Below are 18,828 nucleotides of genomic sequence, written 5' to 3'. Positions count from 1 at the left end.
TATTTTTTATTTCTGCCAATGCACAATTGCAAATTGTTGCATTGTAATGCGTGATCTTTTTTATCATTATTTTTGTTGTTGTTTTGGGTTAATGAAACCCTTGACTTTTATAAAGATGATCTGCAAGTCCAGTTGCCTGAAAATGGCACCTTTTGCCCTTGAAGAAAGAAAATTGCTTTGTAACATCACAGAGCGTAAACGACTGGATTATACAATTAACAATCGGTTAATTTGGTACCAGAGGCTCCGATTTTTGAAATATAAACATATTGTAGAAAGTCTAGAATCATTTATAATTGTTAAAACATACAAATGAGCCGGTCGTGGCAAACAAATACCAAATTTGGATTGCAATTGTGAAAGGAATGCTTTACTTTTAAAACTTTAAAATCAAAGTGTCCAAACTTTAAAATCAGTGTCCAAACTTTAAAATCAGTGTCCAAACTTTAAAATCAGTGTCCAAACTTTAAAATCAGTGTCCAAACTTTAAAATCAGTGTCCAAACTTTAAAATCAGTGTCCAAACTTTAAAATCAGTGTCCAAACTTTAAAATCAGTGTCCAAACTTTAAAATCAGTGTCCAAACTTTAAAATCAGTGTCCAAACTTTAAAATCAGTGTCCAAACTTTAAAATCAGTGTCCAAACTTTAAAATCAGTGTCCAAACTTTAAAATCAGTGTCCAAACTTTAAAATCAAAGTGTCCAAACTTTAAAATCAGTGTCCAAACTGTAAAATCAAAGTGTCCAAACTTTAAAATCAAAGTGTCCAAACTTTAAAATCAAAGTGTCCAAACTTTAAAATCAAAGTGTCCAAACTTTAAAATCAAAGTGTCCAAACTTTAAAATCAAAGTGTCCAAACTTTAAAATCAAAGTGTCCAAACTTTAAAATCAAAGTGTCCAAACTTTAAAATCAAAGTGTCCAAACTTTAAAATCAAAGTGTCCAAACTTTAAAATCAAAGTGTCCAAACGTTAAAATCAAAGTGTCCAAACTTTAAAATCAAAGTGTCCAAACTTTAAAATCAGTGTCCAAACTTTAAAATCAAAGTGTCCAAACTTTAAAATCAAAGTGTCCAAACTTTAAAATCAAAGTGTCCAAACTTTAAAATCAAAGTGTCCAAACTTTAAAATCAAAGTGTCCAAACTTTAAAATCAAAGTGTCCAAACTTTAAAATCAAAGTGTCCAAACTTTAAAATCAAAGTGTCCAAACTTTAAAATCAGTGTCCAAACTTTAAAATCAAAGTGTCCAAACTTTAAAATCAAAGTGTCCAAACTTTAAAATCAAAGTGTCCAAACTTTAAAATCAAAGTGTCCAAACTTTAAAATCAAAGTGTCCAAACTTTAAAATCAAAGTGTCCAAACTTTAAAATCAAAGTGTCCAAACTTTAAAATCAAAGTGTCCAAACTTTAAAATCAAAGTGTCCAAACTTTAAAATCAAAGTGTCCAAACTTTAAAATCAAAGTGTCCAAACTTTAAAATCAAAGTGTCCAAACTTTAAAATCAGTGTCCAAGCTGACAACGAATGCTGGCATATGGATGGCCCAGCTTAACATCCATCCGAGGGACATTGATGAATCACCCTGCAGGTGAAACACCGGGATTGCTGTTTATAGCTGTAATTCTAACCTAGGTTAGACAGCTTAGAGGCGAGTATGCGTATAATATTTGAATAGTGAGACACAAACAAAGCTGTTTCGTTGCCTTTGAGAATACGTATAGCCACCTCATAGATGTGCAGGTAAGTAAAATGGCTCCAGGCAAAGTCCATTTGAAGTCATACACAACTGGATCATTTGAACATTACACTACCGGTCAAAAGTTTTAGAACACCTCAATTTTCCCAGTTTTTATTGAAATTTACGCAGTTTAATATCTCAATGTACTCGGAAATTAAGCAAAGAACAAATAAACAATTGGAGATAAAAAAGAAATCATAGAATCATTTTGTTTAACAAAATTTAATTTAAATTTTTGACTCAGCAAAGTAGCCACATTTTGCAGATATATCCGCCGAACACACTCGTGGCATTCTTTCTACAATGGAAATCGAATATTGTTCGGGAAGTTCTTCCCAACTCTGTTGCAGAAGTTCCCACAAATGTGTTGCACTTGTAGGTTGCTTTGCTTTCACTTCTGTCCAGTTCATCCCAAACCAGCTCGATGGGGTTTAACTCTGGAGACTGTGCTGGCCATTCCATGATTTGAAGCCTACCGTCTTGTTCTTTTCCTCGAAGGTAGTTTTGACATAGCCTGGAGGTGTGTTTAGGGTCATTATCTTGCTGGAGGATGAACCGCTGACCAACTCGGCATATACCAGAGGGTATTGCATGGCGCTGCAAAATGCTGTGGTAGCCATTTTGGTTCAGGGTGCCAGTCACTCTGTGCAAGTCGCCGACTCTGGATCCAGCAAAAGAGCCCCAGACCATCACGCTTCCTCCTCCATGTTTGACAGTTGGTGTCACACACTGAGGAACCATCTTTTCGCCTACTCAACAGCGAACAAAAACCCTGTGTGATGGACCAAAGATTTCAAATTTTGAAATCAAAGTTCTTTGAAATCAAAGAAGGTCCATAAGACCTGCTTCCAGTCTTCAGTAGTCCACTGGCGGTGCTTCATGGCGCAGGCAAGCCTCTTTTCTTATTTTGCCATCTTAGCAATGGCTTTCCTACCACTCGACATGTCAAACCTGCAGCTCGAAGTCTTCTCTTCACAGTTGAAACTGAGACTTGCTTACTTTTTTTTTTTTTTTGTATACTGAATCGAGGCTTGTGAAAGAGCTAACATTTATTTCACAAACAAATCAACCAGACCAACAAAATATATATAAAGAGGGAGCGGAAGACAAGATGGGGAGAGAAGGGGAAGCACACAAACACAACATTTGAGAGCAGGGAGATGTGTGGGAGGGAGAGGGCTTGGGGGGAGCTGTGTTAAGCTTCGACCAAGTTACTTCGACCAGTGTTAAGCTGTGCTTGAAGCTGTTGTCCTGTGAGCTGACTGTCACGCAAGCTGTTGACTCTCAGAAACTTGTTTCCTTATTCTGTTGTGCCTTTGGGTCTGTCAGACCTCTTCCTGTCAGAGTTTCCTCCAGTTTCCAATATACTACTTCCTGCAGTGCAATATTGTTCAAATAATGCTTCAGAGGGTGTAATAACAGTCTGTTCCAAAACTGCTTTTATACAGACATGGGGTTTGTAATCAAGTAATCAGCAGAGGTTGGGACACCTGTAGGAATTGTTTGCATCAACTTTCAAGGCTTAATTGATTTACACTAGCAACGGTACCTGCCCTATGGGCAATTATGGGCAATTGGGAGGCCCAAATGAAAAGCCAAAATATCAGAAATTGAAGGTTTTTTTATTTTAAACGATTCATATAAACATCCATTGAATCATATCACACGCAAATCATCAAAATCTAAACAGTATCTTTAGAATTTCAATAAAAGCCACATCACTGTTCATATCGGTAAATATTATTCCATCGTGTTTCAAATCGTGATCGATACACTATGATCGTGAATCGTGATCGATAATAGTGTTCACAATCGCTATGTCGTATGTACTCCCGATACGTACGTACGTTACGTACCAAATTCCCGATATGTGTAACTACCAAATCAACAGTTAAAAGGATTTTGAGCCGATAGCTGTTACGGCCTTGGCAAGATCGATGGAGACAGCGTTTATTATACTTTTAATGAAGGACACTGTCTCAAGCCCCAGTCCCCATCACGGATGGGGTTCAGCGGTTTACCCGAGCCTGGCGGCGAAGGGCAAGGTACACGCTGGCCCGTCCAGTGTAGCGTGTGTGGGGCCCCGGACACCGAAGGGCATTAAACGTTCATTAAACATTAAACGTTCATTAAAGGATTACGAAACGAAAAACTACGAAATTGCGTTCATACCGTCACGTCAAACACTACCGTGAACACATACATCGTCACAATGAGAACGTCGTCACAATGGACGTTATGCGAACGCGAATGTTATGCGGGAGTCCAAACCTGAGAATACTGGAGACCAAAGCTGAAATTGGAAAAACTAAATAGCCTATTTTACTCCTGGAGATCCCAGGATTACCCACCTGAAATATCTTTGCGATCGGTTCAGCCGTTTTTGCAGTACCTTCGAACAGACGGACAGACATTTGGTGAATTATAGTAATTGCTGCAGAACAGCTGTAAGTTGTTAACCCATTACTTGTTCCCTGAAGAAGGCCATTTTTTTTTTACAATGTAACTGTGCAATTTGCATTATTTTCCCGTTTTTGTTCATCTAAACCTTTTTTTTAACCTCCAGCAGTTTACTGTTTACCTTTGTACCATTTCAGGTTATTCACAGGACATTAAACTGTGTAAATTTCAATAAAAACTGGAAAAATCGAGGTGTTCTAAAACTTTTGACCGGTGGTGTAGTAAAGGATTGTAGTAGTTAAAGTTTATTTTGTAAGCAGCACATGTATACCAAAATATTTGTAAGTGTGTATGGACTGAACAGAACAAACCATGAGAGTCTGGTTATAGATTCTCATCGACAATCTCTTCGTTGTCCGTCTCATCATGCACCTCTTCTTCTTGCTTGCTCCATCGTCCGGGTGGCAGGTGCAAGGCATGACTGATAGCGTCGAGTACTCCTTGGCTCACATACTGCTGCATACTTATTGATGGATACTTTGATCGCATCTGCATCAGCAGCTTGTTTGCCTGCAGGATACATACTGAGCATCATCATCATGTATTGACTGTTCTGTAACTGCGATAGCGTTTAGGTTTTGGGTGCGCATTATGATGCGCATTATGATTGCGCATTATGATTTTTATGGTGCGCATTATGATTTTGGGTGCGCATGGTGCGCGGTTTATGGTGCGCCTGTGCCATTCGCACGATTCCTGGCCGCAAAACTATTGGTACGCCATCACCCACAAGTGAATTACTCAAAGGTGCATTTCTTATTCACAGCGAGTCCTAATTATTTCAGATGAAAAAAAAAAACAAGTTCCTTTTTAAAATGTTGGGCATTTTAAATGCAATTCCTTTTATAAAATGGCGGTCTCATCTATTTTTGTTCGCATGTAGTTTTATTCCCAAAAGAGCGAACAACTTTCAAATGAGAAGTGGACCACTTGTGATAGTAACCTGTCCGAATTCAAACTTTTCTGAGAAACATAATGTCCTGAGCATAAACATTACATTGGGAGATCTTGCACGAATGAGTAATTTCTCTCCATCTAATGTTTCAACTTGTGATTGAGTGCATTTAAATGTTATATGCTGCAGAGATACAGCTACCATTTGGTAGTCTTGAGTGTTGGCATGGTGTTGCACAAGTAGAGTGAACACGTTAGCAGGATGCATGGTCTCCTTGAAGACAGGATCCTCGAAAAGGGCTTGGAGCTTCTCCTCTGCTTGCTGTGAGTTGGCTTCGAGCAAGCTGGTAATGATAACAAGCGGAAGGTTATTTAATTTTTGGACTTTAGATGGGAGAGTAAGGATTAGAAATTGCCATATTAGTTCCCAGCACAAAAGACTGGCAGTCATGTGACATATGTGTATGGATTTCTGTGTTGCACCCAGCTAACAAAACACAGGAAAAGGCAATATAGCACATCTCACCTGTGATGTTCCAGGTAACTCGATAACACGGATACTCTGTTTGAAACACACCATTCTTTGTGCACAAGTATTGACTGATCCCAAGACCAATGCTTCAGGAAAGCAGGTTTGACCTTCTTTAACTGTTGAAGGAACTATTACAACGGGATGTGGAGCAAAGCCGCACTCTTGTGCCATGTTGTGACTTCTTGCTCGCAATTAAACGGAGTCGTTTGCTGTGTCAAAAACTTTCTTCAACAAGAAGAAAAAGACATAAAATGTCATAGCCCCCACTGTGGCTTTAGTAATCTTGCTGTACGGAGTTAAATGCTGTCAGTCGGCCATCTTTGGTTGGATTACAAATCAAAATCTTCTGCATATGTATACTCTCATGTCTTGTCTTTGTGTGATTTCTTTGATAAATGGATGGGGACACGTTTAAGTAACAAAATGGCCACCAGGCGGCCATCTTGAATCTGATTTCGAAAAGCAATGACGTGCATATGTAAGCCATAATTCATTATCTGCGTGCCAAGTTTGAACAACATCGGCAAATGCATGTCCGAGAAATGGTGGAGGACGTGTTCAACATCGGGATTTTTTACAACTAAAATGGCCGCTAGTCGGCCATCTTTGATCACATCACGAAAACAAATGATGTGCATATGTATTCCATCATGTGCTGTGCTTGTGCCAAGTTTGAACAACATCGGACCATGCATACAGTATCCGTGATATTGTTGGCGACACGTTTAAGTAACAAAATGGCCACCAGGCGGCCATCTTGAATCTGATTTCGAAAAGCAATGACGTGCATATGTAAGCCATAATTCATTATCTGCGTGCCAAGTTTGAACAACATCGGCAAATGCATGTCCGAGAAATGGTGGAGGACGTGTTCAACATCGGGATTTTTTACAACTAAAATGGCCGCTAGTCGGCCATCTTTGATCACATCACGAAAACAAATGATGTGCATATGTATACCATCATGTATTGTCTTTGTGCCAAGTATGAACAAAATCAGTCCATACATCTCCGAGATATCGTTGCGGATGCACGGACGGCTGAAAGAGACCAAATCCATAAGCTAAGTCCAACGGGGGCTAATAACAGTATGGGCCGGCTCTTTTAAGGAAACAAGACCAAAAGTCTAACAGCAGCGTAGCCGGGCTTGTAAAATATTATAAACCACAAACACATATGATTACCTTTTTAAACAGTCGCTAATGCTGTTTATAACGTTAAACAAATAAATTTGGAGGAATCCCAACATCCATGAGGTAAGTTTTACTTACAGCACTGAGCGAAGATCTACTGTAATCTATATACCCCACAAGGGCTGGAGGTGTGCTCATTTACCAAGCAGCGAGCTAGCGCTTGCCAAGCCAGCCGTTCCTTAAGGGTTTTGAATGGAGTTCTTGCTCAAATGCTTAAACCAATTGGCGATCTCTCCACAAGAAACTTCGGAAATGAACACACACCCAATGTTCTTGAGACCCGATCATAGATCGACTGTAATCTAATTAAAATGTTGGTCGGTGGACTGATCCGTCGTTATGACATCATAGACCTAATGACGTAACGGACACAAAACTGATATATTTAACTTCCAGTAAGTTTTCAGTCACTAAGAAGGGATTAGTGTTATGATTCGATTTACTATAATATCAACGTTACGTTATCATTTTTTCGAAAATGATCTTACTATTAAACCGAAGCTAATTCCCTACTTCCTCGGTTATTAATATTGGTGCCGAACAACGCTCATCATTGATCATGAACCATACACCGCTTCAATCCATTAACCTTCCATTCACGACATTGGGATAAAAGTATTGCGGTTTAATATTTACTATATTATTATTATTATTATTATTTATTATTATTATTATTATAACGAAAACGATACTACTGAAACGATACACTACTGTATCAAGAAACCTGGGCTTAATTTGTCTGAAGTGGTCTGAAGATGAGGCATAACGCCTAAGGCCTATACGTACCGTATTGTTGGAAGAGACGTAACGCCGATGCTTTCGATATTTTATGGTCATTTTAACAATCGGTTTGTTTATGTTTCACACTGAATGAAAAACGTAAAGGTAGAGCATGGTGATTGTGATATATGACAGGTTCGACGATATGTTCAGCATGACGGCATATAAATCAAAATGGCGGAGTGTGGAGAGTCAGCCGCAGTACGCCGTAATGACATCAGACGTAATCACATCATCCTGTCCTGTGACCATATCCACAGCTTTGATTGGTATACGTTTGAGGGGACATACATACATACAGATGGACGGACAAACACTGTTCTAGACGGCTACGCCTGATGGGCTATGCCGTAAAAAGAAAGCCAACATTGAGGCTCATGGAAGAGCAACGTGAAAGAGGCAAATTGAACTGACAGTGAGGTAACAGTTGGACACAATAATGAAGGGCACAGACGAATAAGAAAAGAGAGGAGGTGAAGAAACAGTAACAGTGTTCTGAAACTTGTATGGATTAAGGTTTTGGTGATCATGAACTTGCTTGAGATGGACTTGCATTTTTGGGGGCAGGAGCTTTCTGCTCTGATTGTGACAGGTGGATGAACCCCCACCACAGTGGTTTTAGATGTTGTGATCAGATTGTCGTGAAGGATTCTCACAAATGTTATTTATTTTGGTTGGCTAATCAAATATGAATGATAAACTGAGGTGATGTACTCTTTGTTTACGAGTCCCATTCCGAGCTACCTGGGAGCGGTCACTAGGGTGATGCAGCCATGATGGGCACGCCCTGAAGAAGGAAAGTGTGGTGGTTGATCTGTTATCGAAAGAATAATTATTGACAACTGGATGTGATTTCACATTTTCTGTATATGCAGCCCTGTGGTTAAAGCTTCTCTTTCATGCAGCATGAAGACATTTTAATAAGTTTTGGAATCCTGCAGTACCTCTTTGCTAGAAGGAACTTTTTGAGGAAGGTGATCCTGTTCTGGAGTTGCAGCTTCTTCTCATCTTGCTCGCCGGAAATGCATTTGCGTTCACTTAAGCATTTGTGCGCTTCCATCAGTGCTTTCAGGCCCGCCTCATAATTCTGGCACTCTTCAATTTCAATCTGTAACAAGAAAGAGCAATCAGAGATTGCAAACCCTCACCAGGATGTATTTTCAGTGGTTTTTAAGGCTTTTGTGTTAAAACAAATATGGCGGTCGAACCACGTGACCGATGACGTCATCATTAATTTTTTTCTAAACGAATTTATTCATAGATTATGCTCAAGAAATTTCATCTTGATCGGATGAAGTTTTGTAGTTGTCGAATTATGACCTCATAATGGAGGCACCTATGACATCATCATTAACATATTTTATTCGCCATGGAGAGTTCTTTACAATGAGCCATGTCTCAAATTTTTCTATTCAGCGCTTTCGGAGATATAGAGGTGCAAAGTTTTTCGGTTTTTCCAAGATGGCGGCCGAACCACGTGATCTATGACGTCATAATTATCATTAACAAATTACACAGGTGGAATTGCACCTATTATATGGTGGAAACTTCATGTCAATCTGACCAACGGTTGCAGAGAAAATCATATTTATTCTGTGCGGACAAACAAACAAACAAAAACAAACAGACAAACGGACTCAAATGCAATATCCTCTCCTCTGGCGAAGGTAATTATGTTCGCAGTGAATTGAAATTGCAAACAAAATGTTCTTATATCATAATCCTTTTCTGATCTGAGCATCAGCAAAAGGTGAGTAACGCACGAGGTAGTAAAGTGCCAATTACATATTACATGAAAACAAAGGTGGAGAGGGAGGTTGGGTCGGTCGTGTGGGAAGTTCTCTTACCTTTCCTATTACTTATTGATGACGCCTTTAGAGCTTTAGAGTGAGAGCTTTAGAGCTTTAGAGCTTTGAGATTTTCAAGCAAATGCAGAACGTGAGGATTTTATAAGTGATTCTTCACCATAGATTGATGGGGCCAAAAACGATATTTAGCATGATATGTCAAGAAGATGTGGATGACTTATAACAAAACCATAGTCTGCTGTCTTAGAGTCAGTATCAGGACGTAATGTTCACCTTGGAAAAAAATGGAAAATAAATCACCAAATTTGGCACAGTTGACATTTGATAGGTACTCATCAGATCCTGATATAGGACACACATTTTGGGATTCGTTAACACCCCCTAATTAGCATTAATCCAAAATGGCCACCATCGATATAGGCTAAAACCAAGTATGGTCATATCTCAACTAATAAATAGGCAGATTCCGATGATTTTGTTTACATCATGATTGTTTTAGGTATGCCCGATTGATTGTAGAGGTTTTCATCATCATCCAAGGTCAAAGTCACAATATAAATGTCAAGGTCATAGGTTTGTGGCCTAAAATCTTACTATAATTCACAAAATGTCTGTCCGTCTGTCTGTCCGTCTGTTCCCAGGTACCGCAAAAACGGCTGAACCGATCGCAACGAAATTTTGGGTGGGTAATCCTGGGATCCCCTGGAGTAAAATAGGCTATATTGCTTTCCAATTTTTTTTCCCAATTTTCCAATTTTCCAGTATTTCCAAACACGATGGAATAATATTTACTGATATGAACAGTGATGTGGCTTTTATTGAAATTCTACAAATACTGTTCAGATTTTGATGATTTGCGTGTGATATGATTTAACGGATGTTTATATAAATCGTTTAAAATAAAATAAAAACCCTTCAATTTCTGATATTTTGCCTTTTCATTTGGGCCTCCCAATTGAAGCCCCGCCCGTGGGATGGGTACCGTTGCTTGTAGCTATAATTTGCCAGTAGAATTGTGTTATTCTAAAGCTTTACAATTTGTTCACAATGTTTTTTTTTCACTTGCAATCTTGAAACTTGGTGTTAGAGGAAGTGAACTGGTCACCATGCTGTCTTTGCCAGACCGACGCCGGCGGGGAGATCCCGTGTCCAGCACAAAGGAAACGTAAAGACAAAGGCGCGGGATACGAATCGCTGTCGAATTCACTTTCAGCATTCATGGGCAGTGGTGTACCAATGAATATTCCTGAATCCTTTACGAACGATGCCAATCTTCAACAAACTTTGATGAATAATCATGCAAAATTCCACAAATCCTGCTTGAACAAACTCACTCGAGTTAATCGCAAAGGAAAGCAGCAGTTATGATGCAGTTGAAGAACCAGGACATGCAAGTCCAGCCAGGACAAGAAAGCTGAATGAGCAGTCAATGCAGTACAATTACAAGTCGTGGTGGAGGTTCAGATTGATTTTTGTCTGTTTTGTGGTATTGAGGACTCTGAGAATGTGTTTCTTCTACTGAGTGTGACCTTAATGTGAGGGCATGGGCTACTAATCTGGAGGATTTTCATATGCTTGGCAAACTTGCAAAAGGTGACCTCTTAGCACATGACGCAATTTTATCACAAAGAATGTATGACCAGGTATTACAGTCTCCAGAGGTCTTGTCTGCGTAAGAAGCGTAGTGAGGGTAAAACCACCGTCTGAGCTGGAGGGTATTGTCCTCGCTGAAACGGTGCCATAGGTCACCGAGGATGATATAGTGATCGGCCGTTTTACATTATAGAGCTGGCAGAACTGCACAAAACTAGACTTAAGGAGTTGGGTGGTGTAGTTCCAGACAGGGTACACACACCTCGTTTCCAGGAACGTATTCTGTCACAAATGCCATGGATGAAAGGTATAAATGCTGGTAAGAAACTTTACATTGCATGTGAAGCTGCGATTTTGAAAGGCAGCCGTACGTGAGCGACACCGAAGACCCGATCAAGATGCATGCAATATGGCTTAAACAGCTGTTCACCTCAGGGAACACATCTTTGATTCACAACAGAGATGTGATGGTGAGTTTACGTTCAACACACAGGAGAAGTCTGCTCCCCACACTTTCTCTGCTTTTCTTGACATGATAGTGTGTGGCCTTTCGGTGAAACGTAACTCCAACCCAGAAGTTAACAGTAGTAGGAAGTCCGTGGCCTTTTCCATTGCACAGCTCTTGATCTACAATGCTATCAAGAAAACACCCACCAAACCAATTACCAATATGTGACAATAAGGTTGACAGGGAAACACCTCTTGCAATCTATATAGCACTCAAAGTATATGGTGCAACAGAACACACCTGAACCGGTTACATGAACTTGGTGTGTGTATATCGTATGCCCAAGTGAGAGATATCTCCAAGGAGATGGTGAATTCCGTTATCAAGATGTTTGAGGCAGGTGTACCCTGTGGGCCCGTCCTGAAAAAGGGATTGTTGACGCTGTTGAGGGTGATCAACATCAAGACGATTCGAATCGTTACCAAAATTGAATCAATTCTTCCTTGTCGATATATACTCAACCTACATCCACCAAGTTTCGGCCGAATCCGTCCACAACTTTTTGAGATATCGTGTTTTTTTTTTTTTGTTGTTTTTTTTTTGTTTTTTTTTGTTGTATACTGAATCGAGGCTCGTGAAAGAGCTGAAAAATCGTTTTAGCCCTATCTCTCAATGTGTGTATGCTGCATGTGTGAGAAGTGTTATGATTTATGGGAGCGAGACATGGGTAATGAACGTAGAGCAGCAATGAAGGCTGGAAAGGGTGGAAATGTGAATGGTTCGGTGGATGTGCGGAGTATCGTTGAGAGAGAGGAAGACAAATGATGAATTGCGAAAGATGATGGAAATAGAGCCTGTGATTGATGCTGTGAAGAGGAACAGGTTGAGATGGTTTGGTCCTGTGTTGAGGAAGGATGAAAGTGACTGGTGGAGAAGAGTGATGGAAATGAATGTAGAAGGAAGTTGAGGATGGGGAAGACCGAGAAAGACTTGGCTAAAGATGGTGGAAGAATAAATGCGGGCAAGGGGGTCAACAAGGGGAGATGCAGAAAATAGGGCAAAATTGAGAAGATTGTCATGAGGTCTGCAAGGCTAACCCCCGCTCTAGCAGGGAAAATGGCCTTAAAATGCATGTTGTTGTTGTTGTTGTTGTCTCAATGGTGAAGAATCACTTGTAAAATTCTCTGTCCACAACCTTTTGAGACATCCTGTTCACAAACAGACAGACAAACAGAGAGGGGTGAAACATAACCTCCATCCACCTTCAGTGGCGGAGGTAATGAATGAGTGGAGGTGAGCAGTGATTCTGGATTTTGAGAATTTGTTGTTTTGCGTTTACTTGCTTGGTCATACTATAACACAATAGTTAGTTATCTATCTATAATTCCAGTAATCTCTGTCTGTACGTTTGTACGTTTGTACGTTTGTCTGTCTGTGACCGCTGTTTCTCGACAACCACGGGTCCGATATACTTTTAACTTGCCAGGTATATTGCTGGGGACCCGAGGATGTGCCTTTTCAAGGTTTCATATTAATCGGACAATTACTTACCGAGCTATGTACAAAAAACGATTCAACCAATCAGAGAGCAGCGAACGATCGCGTGTGCCGGCGTTGCGAATGGACCAAACCATTCCATGTAAATAGAGGGGGGGGGTTCTGTGGTCGTTGCGAATGGACGAAACCATTTCATGTAAATAGAGGGGGGGGATTGTCACTGTACTCGCAAGCCGTTCGCCGTTCGCTTTGGCGTTGCGAATGGACCAAACCATTTCATGTAAATAGAGGGGGGGGATATAATTTTAGATAGATATATAGTACGGGCATATATATAGTACGGGCATGCCCTAGTAATATGTAAACACAATAATTAGTTAGTTATTTGAATGCCCGGATCTTCTTGGAGGGACTTCCGGTGGTTAGTTTTTTAGCATGAGGACAGGACAGAAGTGTGGCCTTCAAGTGCTTGAACATTCGGGGTGTGCTGCGCTCGCTTTGGAGTAATTTATGCTGTACGGGTTCTCGATTGAACACACTGCTCTTGGAAGAAACCCGCCTCCCGGTCCTGTGGTTCATCTAATTATATTGTTGCAGTTGTGCCATAAAGGCAAACCCCCTATGGTTCGTTGCACGACAACATGTAGCCTGCAGTAGTCAGTTATGTCTTATTGAATGTAAAGATTAGCCCTTCCCATTGTGTAGTAATCAAAACCAATATGCGTTGAAGTTAGGCAGAATGTCAAGCCTTTGGGGCTGGGAGAAACCATTTTTTAATGGGCAGAAAGGTGTGGCCAGAAGCACAGGCCCACGTGACCAGTGAGGAGGCGGGAACACCCCTCGCCATGATGCGACAAGCCTCAGCCAATGGGAGGCTCTGGAACATTTTGAAGGGCGTGACCAGTCTGGTAAAAGCCCACGCAGATCGATTATCACTCTCTTGCCTTTGGGACTCCTTGGAGGACACACCTGCACTGTTGCTGCCCTTTCGCCATGCCCATGACGAGACCTCGCTTGCCTTTTCGTATCTCGCACGACACTGGCCTTTGTCTTCGACGCCGACACCCATCGCGTCTGCGCTGATCTTTTGCGCCATCTGGCTGACCTGCAAGCATTGGCAATTTCTACTCGTCCGACCTGCGCTGAATCTACCTCGTCCAGGCTGCACGTGAGGATCGAACTGCGCACACCAGACCACGTGGTCACCAGCAAGGAATCCCAGCACGTACATCGGTACGGCCATTAACCAGTGCCCTTTTGTCCCTGTGAGTGTGTGTGTCAGAGAGTGAAGGCGCCAGTCGGGGTTTATTAGTAGGTAATATTTGGTAAGCTGTATCTTTGTCTCTTGCTCTGTGCCTTACAAATAAAAGGCTGTACATTTTGTTCTTCACTTCCAACCTGTTCATTACGTCCTTTCACCAATTGGCCTAGCACCATCCGAGACTGAATTTGGCCAGATTCAGGTCCATAAATCTTGCTGGGGTAAGGCCGCTTTCCACACCGTGCAAAACCACTCGGCATCCAGAAGGTGTGGGAAAGTGAGGGTTCGATCGCCGTCTTCGGAGACGTGTGCACATTGCACCTTGAATTTGGAACCCTCCTGGTACCTCTCGGTCGCACCCGTAACAAATTGGTATTACGGAGTGGGATTTGAACCCCTCGTACTTCGGCCGAATCCCGCAACAATATGTAACACCCACGAACATAAATCGGGTGTTATAATACTATAGATTCAGAGCTTGGTTTTATTAAACAACATTTCGAAATGTCTCATGCTTTCATTGTCATTTTAGTGAGCAAACCATAATCTTTTATTTGCGATTATTGAACAATATTTTTGGTAATGCAGAAACACATTTCCACCACTTTACCTGGGAGCAGGAATCATAAAAACCCGCAAGTAGGTCGAGGGCTTGAGCCTTTGTATAAAAATTTATGATGTGTTCGACCACCTTCGATTGGTTCCTCCATTCTAGAGACTGTAAGTAGTTTCCGGCCATGATATAAACTTCCTTATGCTTTGCAACGTTTGCAAAGAAAATGATCTTTTCAGTATCCCCAGATTTCATCAGGGCACGTATGGCCTGTGCAAAGAAAGGTAGTTTTAGAATCTTGTTAATCGATCCATGATAGAACACTCTATATTCTGGAAATGTATTATATTGGTTTCCATAAATATATCACACTTATTGAATGGTATCACTGAGTCCCCAACGAAGGCCAACCCTTTAGCGAAACATCATATTAAAGATTTTCATCACAACACTTCATATTAGCATTAGGAAAATGATGAATGCACCTTGCATTTGTTCCCAGACTGCGTGTACTTCTTGGCAGCCAATTTATAGTTGCGCTGCAACATGCAGCAGTTTGCTACACGCAACAAGAGCCTACGCCAGTGCTCGTCGGAGTATACCAAGGGGTCTTTGATCAGCGTCATCTTCTCAGCAAGTTCTTCTGTGATGATAACATCGTGTTCCTCACATATTTCCAGTGCCTCCTCAAGCTGCGCAGCAACACAAGGAGGAGCAGATAAGTCTTTATCACATCCAACAAAATTTTATTTATCAAAAAATATTTTTATCAAAATTTTTTTATTCATTTATTTATAAAAATCCCTACTCATGCTCGTTACCTTCTTTCCAGCCAGCAGCAAGTGGACAGCTTTCTCGAAAAGCCCATGCTGCAGGCAGAATTCAGAACATCGAGCGAGCAGATCGGGGTCCGAATTCTCATCCAGCTCCTCCACAATATGCTGTAAAGCGTCAAATTGCTCTGTGGCAAAAGCAAGTTGGACAGCCTTCCAAAGATGCCCAGCCTATAAGAGATGGAGAACAAATAAATGGGAGGAGTTTCAATGTTATGATGTGCAGGTGATGAAATAAAATGACGTCAGTGACAACAGTGTTTTGTGGAGGTCGTCTTAAGTGCCTGTAACATTTGATTACCGTACTAGAGAGTTCGTAGAACACCGTATCACGAGCATTCTTGAGAAATAAGGACATGGGTGGGGTCTGCGAGCGGCACATTTGATTGGTCGTGATGACATAAAATGATGCAATATTTTGTCCAAGTACTGCTAAACGATAGCTTTTTGAAAGTGCCAAGAAGGTGATTTGTGTTCTACAGTGTACCTGTACACGTATATGCAGTTGTGGCCAAAAATATTGGCACCCTTGCACTTTTTTCAAATGATGCACCATTTCTTCCAGAAAATTGTTGAAATTAAAAAATATTTTGGTGTCCACATACAGTCACGTGAAAAAGTAAGTACACCCCATGTAAAGTTTTGACTTTTTCAACATATTTAAACATACAGCTATTTGATCTTCATTTCAACAATATTGATAGATAAAGGTGATACAATATAACAAATATCATGAAACATTTACATTTTGTAGTCCATTGTATAATTTAAATAAACATAAATGCAAATTTCGCAAGTGGAAAAAATAAGTGCACCCCACCGTTTATCACTACAAATACCTAAAATTAGAATCAGATGCACCAGCTCAGGTGCAAATGTAGTAAGGGCATTTTATGAGATATTTCACAAATCTGTTAACTAAATTGTTACCAAAAAATTTCTTCACCAATATGTTTGTAAAGGTGTGTAATAACATGTGTTAAAATGTTGAAGTTCAACTCCCGTGGGAAACCCAGAAAAAAAGCTGTTGAATTCGGGTACCGAAAAATTATTTTCGAGAATTTTTATTTTTTTTAATCGGCCCTTAAGTAACTTATGAGGGGTCAAATAAGGGTTTTTCATGATTCTGAGTTGATTGTTAACATTTATATTTTCACTTTTACATTTACACACAAAGTAGCTTTTATTTCACATACATATTGTTACAGACACGACTTTGATGTTATGGTGGGCCGAGCGGAATGGCCGCCGTGTCCGCACAAGTTACCCGATTATACTCGAACCTTGGCGAGTCGCGCTACGCTAGATCAATGAAGGAAAAGGACACAACGGCTGGGATTAAAATGACACGACACCAGGGATACGGTTCTCAAGACCTCCGGAGGAGGTTATAATATGGCGGAAGGTTAGATTACAGGGATGAGAGGGACAGCATAGGAAGATAGGCACTTAGACACGGTCTTATACTAGCCCCGACAGACGACAGATAAACAGGACAAAACTGACTCACACGGGGATTGATGGCAAGGAAAGCGGGTATTCGATGGCTCAAGGTGCACCTTGGCTCAGGGACAGAATCGACCCGGTCCGGTCCAGAGATGCGGGAGGTCTCACAGCGCTCGAGGTGGCGTCTGGTTCTCTCTTTCGTGGCTGAGGCGCATCTGACGTCACGTCCGGTAAGTGGCTGCGTATATCCGGCGGGGAGTGACACGCCCTCGGCTCGTTAGCTCCGCCCCAGATGGAATCGGCCCGTTGCTTCTCATTGGGTGCGGGGGTTACCGGCTCCGCCCTTGACGAGGGGCCGACAGGCAGCCCCTTCGTGGTAACCCCGTCGGCGCACATGGGTAATGGCGGCTAACCGAGCCGGAGTGAGGACGCACACTCCCCGCGCCGCGCCGCCCCCCTCTGTTGTTGTAGTTGTTGTTGTAGTTGTTGTAGTTGTTGTTGTTGTTGTTGTTGTTGCATGGGGAAGATGGGAGGAGGTATGGGGAGGTCCTAAACTCACTACTGGTGCCATACAATCACATTCTGGTGCAACGAAGAGTCAGAATTAATGGAAACGAGTCCTTAACTGACATAGACTAAGAATAACTAGCAAGATGTCCGAAAGTTGTCTACGTGAGATGCGGTGGACCTGGGCACGACATTTAATGGGGGAAAAAGGGGAAGGTCGGTTCTACAGAGTGTTGTTTACAGACAATGGGACTAGGGAATGGGGGATTGGGGATAGTTGGGGAGTATTGGGGAAATAGGGGAATATTTACAAGCGGATATGGAGGCCAAATGCCATATCCGCAACAATATATAATACTCAAGAGTTATTTCTCATTCACAATGTCAGAAGTTTCAACAGTCATTGTCTATGTCTTCTTCAGACTCAACAACATCATGACTGCAGTTTCTGCATGTAATGCCATTACAGACTCCACAGGCCGAGATGCACGTGACCCCATTCTTCTTGCAGCTGCATCGCCGGTTGCTGCAATCTCCATGACAATTACAGCTCGTGAACTGCAATAGCTCCTCAGGAGCCGTGGGGTCCAGTGTTGGAACTGGCTCATACCCATGCACACCTATTGTCCATCCATAGTCACTGGGGTTCAGAGACATGCTCTGTAGAAGGATCCAGTCCCGGGTCTGCAGGTAGGCACGGAGTGAATGTTGTGCAGCTGCACCCTCTGTTGGAGGTAGAGTCTCTGGTTTGATCACTCCTGCCGCTGCCTTCCTTGAGAACATGTTGTACCGAATTTCACCCAATGTAGTATCTCGTCCATGGTAAATGTACTTGAAAATCGCAGTACCAGCCTGAATCACTTAGTCTAGTAGGAAGACTAGGTCCCCCTGCACCCCCCGGAGATATACTTCTAATCAGTGTTTCTAGATTGGAAAAAATGTGTAGAAAATGACTAGCTATGGCCCCAAGCTGAAAAAATGTCCCACATACCATTTTTATGCAAATTACTGCTGCCATTATCAAAAAAACGATTTTTGACATATCTCAGCCAATATTGCAGATAATTGAAAAATGAAGGTGTCTAGACCCATGTTTTGAAGGGCATAGATCATGATAGAACTATTCATAACATGATTACATGTGTCTATGGTATACTAGTATGCATATTAATGCTGTAATTACAAAATAATCAGTTTTACAAATGATAAGGATACGTTAATACTGCAGATAACTTAACATGGTACATAAGGGGTCTAAACCCAGGTATTTTCAAGGTTAAATGTCAA

The 18,828-nt window shown here is 41.3% G+C and overlaps 1 protein-coding gene across 2 annotated transcripts in view; it reads right to left on the bottom strand.

The window, feature by feature from the left end:
* Positions 1–3,342: 3,342 nt before the first annotated feature.
* Positions 3,343–18,828, bottom strand: part of IFT140 (intraflagellar transport 140) — a 103,891-nt gene continuing 88,405 nt past the window's right edge. For both annotated transcript variants that reach the window (XM_068120599.2, XM_078780121.1), the window contains 6 exons: positions 15,577–15,759; positions 15,241–15,447; positions 14,813–15,025; positions 8,540–8,703; positions 5,293–5,434; positions 3,343–4,706 (listed from right to left, as the gene is read on the bottom strand). In XM_068120599.2, coding sequence (XP_067976700.2) covers positions 4,521–4,706; positions 5,293–5,434; positions 8,540–8,703; positions 14,813–15,025; positions 15,241–15,447; positions 15,577–15,759 — 1,095 coding nt within the window. In that variant the 3' untranslated portion in view covers positions 3,343–4,520. The remainder of the gene's footprint in view (positions 4,707–5,292; positions 5,435–8,539; positions 8,704–14,812; positions 15,026–15,240; positions 15,448–15,576; positions 15,760–18,828) is intronic.

This window comes from Myxine glutinosa, chromosome 6 (genome assembly GCF_964187855.1).
Source record: "Myxine glutinosa chromosome 6, kmMyxGlut1.1, whole genome shotgun sequence".
Taxonomy (NCBI): domain Eukaryota; kingdom Metazoa; phylum Chordata; class Myxini; order Myxiniformes; family Myxinidae; genus Myxine; species Myxine glutinosa.
Note: the sequence above shows the minus strand (reverse complement) of the source record. Positions and strands in the feature narration are given on the sequence as shown.